General features: G+C 40.0%; 1 protein-coding gene across 1 annotated transcript; it reads right to left on the minus strand.

Moving 5' to 3' along the window:
- Window positions 1–564: 564 nt before the first annotated feature.
- Window positions 565–9,450, minus strand: DIO1 (iodothyronine deiodinase 1). The gene is made up of 4 exons (XM_063138747.1): window positions 9,099–9,450; window positions 5,115–5,258; window positions 2,933–3,132; window positions 565–1,624 (listed from the first exon to the last, which is right to left on the minus strand). Exons 1-4 carry the CDS (start codon window positions 9,430–9,432, stop codon window positions 1,559–1,561), a joined length of 744 nt encoding a protein of 247 aa, XP_062994817.1. The 5' UTR covers window positions 9,433–9,450; the 3' UTR covers window positions 565–1,558.
- Window positions 9,451–10,668: the final 1,218 nt, after the last annotated feature.

The following is a 10,668-nucleotide window of genomic DNA, read 5'->3' on the forward strand; positions in this document are numbered from 1 at the left end:
ACTTTTAAAACCGCAAAATCCCATTGCACAAGCAGTTGCTCTTGCTGGTGCAAAAGAAACAGTGGGTGCAGCAGCAAAATAGGGGGGGGATCTACACTACTGCTTTAAAGTGCTTTATAACAGTTTTGACAACTGTTGGGGCCCAGGACACACTGCATGTACAGGTTTCAAAACGTTTTCAAAGTGCTTTAAAGCGCTTTAAAAGCAGTAGTGTAGATTCCCCCCCATGATACTGCCCGCTGTCTGCTGAAAGTGAACTATAGAAGGTGAGCAGGTCATTCCAAAATTATATTGCTTCTCCCAGGGTATCTGAGCTGGCATTGATCTGAGTTGGATGAGTGTTCTTACATCAAAAATGTTGCATCAGAATCTCCATGATGTTGCATTTTCAATACATCCATACATTATAAGAAATGGAGATGATCTAATCTGGAATGGTCTTTCCCCACCCTCTTTCAAAAATGCAAACTTCCACCAGTACCACCAAGCATTCTGTGGCTACTGATTAGCCTTTTGTTCAGCAAGCAAGAAAGGATACTTACAAATAACACAGTCAAGCCTGTCAAGATTGTCTGACATAGTTTTAATCATTATAGTTTAGCGTCTTGTTTCTAAAAATACTTATCTTCAAAATCAAGCCACAGCCTTCCATATTTTAGCGATGACTATCATAAACAAATATGAATAGAAACAAAACGGAGCAAGCCATTACAATGGTTCCATTCAGAAAGCTGTTGTAATCTGTGCCAGTCAAAATCAGAAATACTGTGCGCAGAGAGAAAGGTGCAAAAGCTACACATGTGCAAATGCAAGCAAAGTCAGGAACAACTGTGTGTTTCCTCTGATCCAGCTCATGTGCGCAGCGCACACTTGGAGCTGCAAGCCCTGTGGGCCATGCAACAGTTCCCAACCCAAAAGTTGCTCCTGTTCAGAATTATGGCCACAGTCTGGCAATCCTAACTGGGTGGGATGCTGTTGGGGGAATGCAAACTGTCAGGCTCCCATTACAAAGTGGTGACCAAAGAGGAGACCATCGCCTTGGTTCAATACAGGAGAAGCTGCTTCATGTTGGAAACCCTGCATGTGGAGCAATCTATCATGCAATTCTCAGAATTTCTATCACATCAACTATCAAAAAGCCACAGCTGTTTTATTTAGTAGCACTGTCTAAAAAAGAAGATTGGGACTGTATGGAGAGCCACTTCCTATGAAGGGCTTGCTTCATGGAGCAATCTCCATAATTTTGCTTCTCAGGTGACTTCCACAATGTTTACATATGTTGCTTAGGCCATAGTGACTGGTGTTATTATTTGCAAGTAATCAAGGGTAAGTGCAATCATAAGATGCTTAATTTATAGTGTTAATTGCACTTCTTAATTAGAGAGTTAATGACTGCCAAATACTAAACTGACAGTGTGCCGGTATTTCATCTTTCTCATTTTCCTTTAACAATTGATACAATCTCTTCTAAATTATTAATAACAGTTAAAAAACTCAATCAGCAGACTAAAGAGTGACTGTTCACTTATGGGATCGCTACGAAGGCTGTTTTATAGATTTAAAGTAGTCCTTCCAAAACTTCACGTACTTCTTGTGGGCAATAACTCCAGGGTCCCAATCCACCCTGGAAAAAGAAAAAAACACAATGTTTCCTTGAGCAATTTCTAGAGTGGGGGTTGGGCAGGTTTATGCTGGTATACAGGAGAGCGTTACTGTCGGCTTAAGGAAACAAGAATGATATGGTGATAAACCCTGGTGGGTTTCTTTTCTATTGTAGCCGTGGCTCCTTCTGTAAACTGAGTGGCGTTATACTGAAGAAGAACCCTTGAAACAGCATAATAGTACCGGACTTCTGTTTATATAAAAGACGCTTCATGTGAATAATTCACCTATGTAGATTGGATGTTGATATTACAGGCTTTGTGAAATATTGTTGTTGTGCCTGTATTTTGTATATTTGTAAAAAAAAATGAAATATTCATTTATGAAAGCTATTTTGATATCCTTGTGGTTTGAGTGTTATCACTCTCATTATACTGTTGGTATACAGGAGGGACCAGGAAACATTGGCAAGATATACGACAGAATCATCCGTAACCTTAGCCACCCCTGTGAGCAAGCTATGGTGTGGGTTTGCTGAACAACCCAGAGTACGCCCAACACGATCAGGCTTGCTAATGGATCATTCTCTGCCGCCTCCTCAGTCCTCCAGCTGGCTCCAGCACATGTCCCAAGGGACACTGCAGGAAAAAATGTCTTTTCTCCCTCTCCCCACTCTGATCACTACCCCTTTTTGTCTGACTTCCCATCCACCCACCCACCCACGCAGTCCCTCAAAAAATGTCCAATTGCAGTTGCTCCAATCGCTACCCCATTTTGTTTCCTGGCATTTAATTTTTTTAACTGCCTCAGAAATGCACAACTAATGTCATATTTTTTTAATTATTATTTTAGTTAGTCTTTTGCTAATTTGTGAGTGCACACTTATGGCGGTAAGAAGCACAAGTGACTTAATTATTTAATGCCAATAATGTCATTAGGCAACAGGCTATTGGAATTGTCTTCAGCCTAGCCCTGTGTTCAGTAGGATCCATGTTACTCATTTTAAGGAGATTCAAGGCCCAGTCCCAATCCCAAACCTCATTGCATAGGTTCAAGTTCCATTAAAGTTAACAGCATTTACAAACAGGTAGGTGTACCCAGGAAGTTTTTTAGTCAAGGTAGAGACAAGTTAACCTTAAATAACAAGGCATGACGCGGGGGGGGGGGGGGGCATCACTCCTGAATGTTGATGGGAAATGGCACAGTTGACTCATACTTCTTTATGAATAATAGGATCCAAAGTACTTGAGTTACCCAGACCAATTTTCATGCTGATATATATTCTATTTTTTATTCTAAGGGCTTTAACAAATTGCTCACATTTTGTTACCTTATAGACAACCTTTCCACTTCGAAGCACGTAAAGCCTCTCTGGCAGAGCTGCATATTTTGAACTGCTCAGGTTTTCCATAGTGTCTAGAACCACTGGACACAAGGGATCCTCTTTCAGTAGGATTTGTGCAGCCTTTATACGATCTTGGAGAGTTTGGTGATGTTTAATAACAAAATTGTTACCAAAAGCCCATCCATCTAAAATAAGCAGTATGATTAGGTTAACTATATAGCATCTGTTCATAGTTACATTTATGAATGTTGCAGAGCAGAACATTCCCTGTTCAGGATTCCAGCCACTCCATTTCACCTCTACCATTTTCTGATTTTATTTTCTTTCTTCCCAACCGCCAGAAATTCAAAGCCACTCAGTACACACATTTCTCATTGGGCTGATTTTTTATACATCTGCAAATCTTGGGCTTCCCCAGGCCTGCTAATACCTTCCTCCTAAAAAGGACTTACTTCTGAGTATTTCCCCAATATCACCAGTGATAATGATGAGGAACTTTCCGGAAAATTTAAAAAAAGAGTTGGGAAAAAGTTTAAAAGAAGGAAAGGTAATGAAGTTAAAAGATTGGTTAGAAAGGATTAAAACTAGGGAAGAAATAAAGGAGAGATTAAAAGAGGGAAATATATCGTGGTTAAATTATATTCAATTAGAACAGTGGACGAAGAAATGGTTAAATGATAATGGAGAGTGTAGAGGAATTACAAAGTTTGAGGCGCTGATTTTAAAAAAAGAAAATGAGAAAAGAGAAAACAAATCAATAAAAGGTTTAATGAGTGAAATATATAGAGTATTAGTGGAAAAGGGAGAGATGGAAAGTGTAGGTAAGATGGTATGGGAAACTGACTTGAAGGAACAAATAGGGCAACAGAATTGGAAAGGGATATGGAAACAACGAGTGTTGAGAAATATGTCCGTGAGGATAAAAGAAAATTATTACAAGCTTGTCTGGAGGTGGTACCTAACCCCTGTGAAATAAAATAAAATAAATAAGATGGAGAGGTTGTCAAGAGAAAGGAACGTATTTACATATGTGGTGGGAATGTGAATATGTACAAACATTATGGAAAATGGTGTTTAAAGAGATAAAAGAAATTTTAGGAATGGAGACTGAAGAGACACCTACTGTGGCATTATTATCAGTTTATGGAGAACTGAATTGTAATCAAGAGACAAAAGAATTGATAACGAATTTGTTAACAGCAGCAAGACTAATGATATCTAGGAACTGGAAGGTTCAAGGGGATTATCATATAGAAGATTGGTATAAAGAAACATGGGATATTGCTATTAATGATAAATTAACATGTAACTTGAAAATTAGAAGAGGAATGATAAAAACGAATGATTTTGAAGAAATATGGAAACAGTTTTTAAATTTACACTATTAAAGGGGAGAGGGAAAACACCTCCAGAGGAAGTAATGAGATTTTGGAAATATGAATAAGATCCCGGGGTTGGAAGGAGCACATTTATGTTAATTATGTTATGTTAAATGGAATTAAGTTAGAACATATGTTTATTAAACTGTTTACTTTATATTATTGTGTATTATGGGGCATTGTTTCATATTGTATTGTTGTATCGTTTGGATGTTTTAAAAATAAAAATTATTAAAATAATAATAATAATAATAATAATAATAATAATAATAATAATAATAATAATACCTTCCTCCTGTGCGTGGATGGTGCTATTTTGGTTACATAAGCAACGGCACTCACAGTATGAACATTGGAAATAAGACAGAATGATTCTTCAGGCTTGTAAAGCCGGTTGGAGGACCAAGCACTTAGCAGACTGTAAGATTTATATTTAATCCAATGCTAAGACTGATTAACAAATGCGCAAACATATTCAGGTCCTAATTTTTTAAAGCATTCATTTTGGTTTTCCACATTGAGATGAGGAGGATATAAAGTTTAGAAGTATATGAGCATCTTCTTGTGTCTTCTAAGCCAGGGGTGGGCAAAAAATAGACCTCTAGGTATTTTAGACTTTAACTCATTTCTGACCAATGGCCATGCTGGCAGGAGCTTCTGGGACCAAAATATCAGAAGATGTTCTGCCTACCCCTATTGTAAGCCTTCTAATGAATTAACAGTTAAAATATTTTATAGTAGGTTACATATTGTATATGTGCTTCAGAGATATAGCAATCTTGCTTTACCTGAGGCATGGGCTTCTTCAATGTAGATTACTAGGAAATCTGCTGCGGAACTGAAATCTTCGACAAGCTTCTTGAACTCACCAAATTTCAGCATAAATGAAGGTCAGGTGCAGCTTCCAAACGTTAAGACCAGAGGCCTGTCATCTGCAACAGACAGCAAGCAATCTTTGAAGTGTAAGGAGAGCTGAAGCCAAGAGCTCCTCCACATTCTCTGTATATAGAACACACATGCTTTGATCATATTATGAAGCAACATTTGGGAGATCTAGAAGGGAGGCATAGAGTGCTTCCAGACAAGAATTTTATGCTGCAGTCGCCTTGTGTTATTCACTTAATTTGAATGTGTCTAGATGGCAATATATTTCATTTCTAACCCTCCCATGTTTTCCTACTGGTTCCATCTTTTTTCTTACCACAGGAAATCCACTGAAGAGAACAATACAAAATAGTTGCACAATATCTTGATTGCTAGCATGAGGAGTTGTCCATTTGGAAGCACCCATGTTCTCTTTCCAGCACATTTAATCAGATCACTTACAAATAAGTCTTAAAAGTAGCATGAATAATTTTACTAGGATTATTTTATGATTGCAATCCTGAACCTCAGTAATGGCATGTTGGGGTTAGGAAGGCACAGTTGTCCTTCATCACTGTTTTCGTTATATTTCCTTTAATTTTCTGATGCTACAAATAGAATGAAAAAGCTCCGTTGGCTATAATATCAATTTCATTTTAAAATGTCTCTTTTTCATCTTCAATGCCACTTCAACAATATTAAAAAATGATGCATTTTTGTCATACCCTGTGTAGGTATGGAGTCAGGGGATGAGGACATGGAGGAACCCAGACCCATTGCTGAAGAGTCCAGCTCAAGGGGGATGGAACCTGTGCCAGCAGAAGGTCCTGCCAACCTAGGGAGCCAAGAGGAGGAAGAGCTGAGGACAAGTGTGTCAGCATCTAAGTCAGCAGGGAATCCTGCCAATCTGTATAATATTGCCAGGATTCGACCATTTTTGTCTGTCTCTTCTGCCAAGACTCTCGTTCACGCACTGATTATCTCTCGGTTGGACTACTGCAACCTTCTTCTCTCTGGCCTTCCCTCGTCTCACATCAGTCCGCTGGTCTTGTCCACCACTCTGCCGCTAAGATCATCTTCTTGGCCCGCCGCTCTGACCATGTCACTCCACTTCTGAAATCTCTTCATTGGCTTCCAATTCACTCCAGAATCCAATATAAACTTCTCCTGCTGACCTTCAAAGCTTTTCACGGTCTAGCTCCTGTCTATCTCTCCTCTCTCATCTCACACTATTGCCCCGCTCGTGCTCTCCGCTCCTCTGATGCCATGCTTCTTGCCTGCCCAAGGACCTCCACTTCCCTTACTCGGCTTCGTCCTTTTTCTTCTGCTGCCCCTTACGCCTGGAACGCTCTTCCAGAACATTTGAGAACTACCAACTCAATCACAGCTTTTAAAACTCAGCTAAAAACTTTTCTTTTCCCTATAGCTTTTAAATGTTGAGTTTGTTCTGACTCTATACTGTTAGCCTCACCCTACCTGGTGCCTGTTTACACTTCCCTGTGCCTGTTTGCATTCTCTTTCCCTCCTTATTGTTTACTACAACTTTATTAGATTGTAAGCCTATGCGGCAGGGTCTTGCTATTTACTGTGTAATCTGTACAGCACCATGTACATTGATGGTGCTATATAAATAAATAATAATAATAATAATAATAAGAGGGGGAAGAACCAAATGTACCAGTTCCATCTTTCCGCCAGCAGAGAGCAGAAAAGGAAGCCAGACACCGCTCCCAGAGGCTTTATCTGAAACGCCAAGCAATCAAGGAGCACCTGGGGGCAGCAGTGACTTGTATATATATGCCTCAGGGAGCTGGGGAGAGTTTGTCAGAAGTTAACTGATTACCCTGGCGAAAGCTCCGGTGTTTGTTGCCTGTGACTTCTCAGCCTTGTTGCCTAGAATCCTGTTTGACCACGGACCGGCTCTGGACCACGCTGCCTGCTACTCCTATTTGCCCATGGACTTGTTCTAGACCACCCTGCCTGCTGTAAGCCTTGACTATTAGCTCTGTGACCTGGACTATTCTTTGTGTGTCTCCTTGCCTGCTTCTGGCCGTTTTCAAAGAGACTGAATTCTGCCTGTAAACGTTGAGTGTATCTGCTTAGCCCTAATTTCTTGGTTGTTGCTATAAAGTTGGCAGATTACCCAGACACTGTTCTTATCTCTGTCAGCTCCTTAGTTGGTTGTTTATTGTCGGCCTTTGGCAGCTTTCCCGGACAATTTTAGATTAAAAAAAAATGAACACCACTGATTTAAAAAACCCTGGTGACATAGGCATGCACAAGGGGTGTGCCAGGTGTGCCCAGGCACACCTTAATGTCTCAAGCAATAAGCAAGGATTGATGGAGCCATTGAGTAGGGATCCAGAGGGGGATCCAGATGCAGCGGAATGGTCTTCCAGCTGCTCCATCACCACACCAAAGAACCTGTTGTAGGTCAGAAATTTGTCTGCGCAGTTGTTCTATATCACTCTCCTTATTACGATTGAGTATTCAATAAAATGTTTGCCTTAAAAAAAATCCCTGGGTGCACACCGTAATGAAATGTGTTGCGCACACCTATGCTTGGCGAAAATGCTCTCTTGAATATTAGTGATGAATATATCATACAGATATGTTCTGTTCCCCTACTTTTGTCTCTTGAGTTTGATTTTGCAACATCTTTTATATCAGTGGGTTCACGCAGACCACACTGAAGTCCCCCTAGCGTTTTGTTGAACTGTACTACAAGATCACTTGATTGCTATGTTGATACCAATACTGGTTTTTATTTTCGTCACAATACTACCTTTTTATGATTGCCTATGAAATATCTTACTTACTTTCTTTTAAGCATATTTTGATTCAATCATCCTTAACAATGGTTTAAATATGCAAAATATTTAATGCCAATTTTGAGTGTGAGTGCTTGCTTTTGTGTATATTTAAAGGTAGTGTAGTTAATTACTTACTAAAAAGTGCCACTCAATGATTTAAGGATATGTTGGAAAAGAGGACAAAGTGCAATTTGTGTTTATTTCTCTTGGCAATGTTTTTAAACTGCTGGGCGCTTTAAACAAGCACTATATCTTTTCTGTGGAAGCCTTTCATGCTAGTACAGATAATAAAAAAATCAGAGCTTCAGGCTGCAATCCTGTACACATCTAAGCCCCACTGAACATTCAGCTTAAACATGCATAAAATTGTGCTGTCAGCCTCAGAAATATTTGCCTTTGGCTTTCCCCAGAGATCTATTGTGGTACATTACAAGGATAACATATATGTCTATGTATATTTCTATGCATTAGAAAAATGGAAAAAGTAAAATTTGCATATTGTTAGTTATGAAAGTTGCTTCTGCTCAGGTCACTCAGATGCAGATAAATGTGAGAGACTGTGATCCCGCCCCCAAATATGTTATAAATTCAAATAGTTAAATCTTTGCTTTAATTGTATGCTGCTTTTTTGTAACTTTCCTTAGTTCTTTTAATATATATTGGCTCGATCTACGCTGTACACCAAACAATGGTTTGATATGATGTCTGAATTGACAACCCATGAGTTGTGTTAGATAGGACCTGTTCAGAAGACACCTTAAACCCTGCTGGTTAAGGCTTTTGGTTAAGCAGGAGGGTTTAAGGTGTCTTGTGGGATTCATTTTGCTAAACCCTGCTCACTCACTAACCAGACTGTCTGCAGCAGGGTTAGCAGCTCTAACCATGGCTTAAAGTGTTGTGTGCGACAGCACAGCTTGTGGTTAGTGCTAACCCCGGAGAACCACAGTTGTGCTAACCACAGTGCCTAAAGTGTCGTCTGAACAGGCCTATTGTAATCCAGAATCAGAAACCATATTTTGATGTGGGCTTCAGAACTACTATTTGCGCTAACAAATACTAGGCCTCTCAAAAATGTCTACCATTATTTTTACTTACCTTGCATGAAATCCAGGATGTGATGAATTTCCCCTGCAAAATCTGCTACTGGGGTGTTGGGAGCAGGACAGCCTTGAAATGCTTCATCTTCTAGCTGTCTCCATTTGACTTTCAAGACAAAGAGTAAGTACTGGAAGCTGAAGAAAGTTGGACCCCAGTTTTCGTATATGAACTTTGGGTTCCTCCCTGTGCTGTTCTTCCCCCCCTTTTTCAATATATATTTCTTGACAGTAGCTGGGAATAAAATCATAAGAAGTTTACCAATGGCAGTGAACAGGCACACTTGCAAGAGAATCCAGGACTTTTGCAGAAATATACTACCAGCTTTGAACATCTTGGCAGAATGAGAGGTTGTTATGCTGTGCAAAGGAGAAAATCAACGTGGAGCAAAGGGAAGGGAGAGACAGGGCAGATTAATCATTAGTAGGCATGTTTAGCTATCATTGTTAGTACAGCTAGGATTGGACTTCCAAGCCAAAATCCAGGGGCCTGCAGCCCGGGATGGGGGGAGCAAATTAACATCCAGAGGGCAACGTCATCAGTACCTGGGCCACCATGGGCATGCCCAGCTGTGGTGCAGCTAGGTAATTTAAAACCCTGAATAGTCAGAGGTGTGTGTTGCAGGGTGCGACTTTAAAAGGCCATGTGTATTATTTCAGTGGTGAAGTACATAACTAATGTATCTCTTCTTTATACATATATATGCACACACCAACACCATTATTCCATGATTTACAGCTGCTTCTACATTCCTGACAGGCTGGAGTAAAAAAACAAAAAAACACCCAAACAATGGCAATCCTGAATGCCAACCCCGATTTTAAGAAGGAAGGAAGAAATACTCTGAACATGAGCATTTTTACATTTCAAACTCACCATCATGACGAATTGATGCGGGGATTGCATCAACAAAATGGCAGCTGCACCCTGCATGTGCCACTATCATGTGATGCAAACAGCCCCATGGCACATTAAGTGTCATTTTACAAATGTAGAAATAAAAGAAAATGCAAGCTATAAGTAGGAGCTACAATTGTGCATTGTTATGCAAAGTTTTCCTTTGCCCTGTGAGCTCTGTAATGGTCATTGCACTTTAATTGTTAGGCAAAATAGATGGCTGTAAACATGTGGATGTGCTCTCCAAAATTAACCTGTGAAACCATTGCTGAAGTCTTGTGTTTCTTGATCCACTGCTGCTTTTGTGCTGGGTATCAGAGAAAAGGGATCATCCATGGTAAGGGCCCTCTAGAGCAGTGGTCTTCATCTGGTGGTCACGACCCAAAAGTGGGTTGTGGCAAAGCTGTTGCCAACATGTTGGGCAATTGTGAAAATGTGAAAGTGGGTCCCATCATGTAGGCTGGGAGTCCAAGTTGGGTCTCAGGTCTGGACCAGCTGAAGACCACTGCTCTAGAACATGATTGTTGAGCATAGCACACTCCAACTACATTAGAGATAAGATCAACTTCTACATCTAAAAGAGTTTTCAAATGACCTTGCCTTCAACCTTCCAAAGGCATGCTGTACTAGGATGCAGCAGTAGCTTAAATCATGATTTATTGTTCTTGTGTCT

The sequence above is a fragment of the Elgaria multicarinata genome, chromosome 1, assembly GCF_023053635.1.
Source record: "Elgaria multicarinata webbii isolate HBS135686 ecotype San Diego chromosome 1, rElgMul1.1.pri, whole genome shotgun sequence".
NCBI lineage: Eukaryota > Metazoa > Chordata > Lepidosauria > Squamata > Anguidae > Elgaria > Elgaria multicarinata.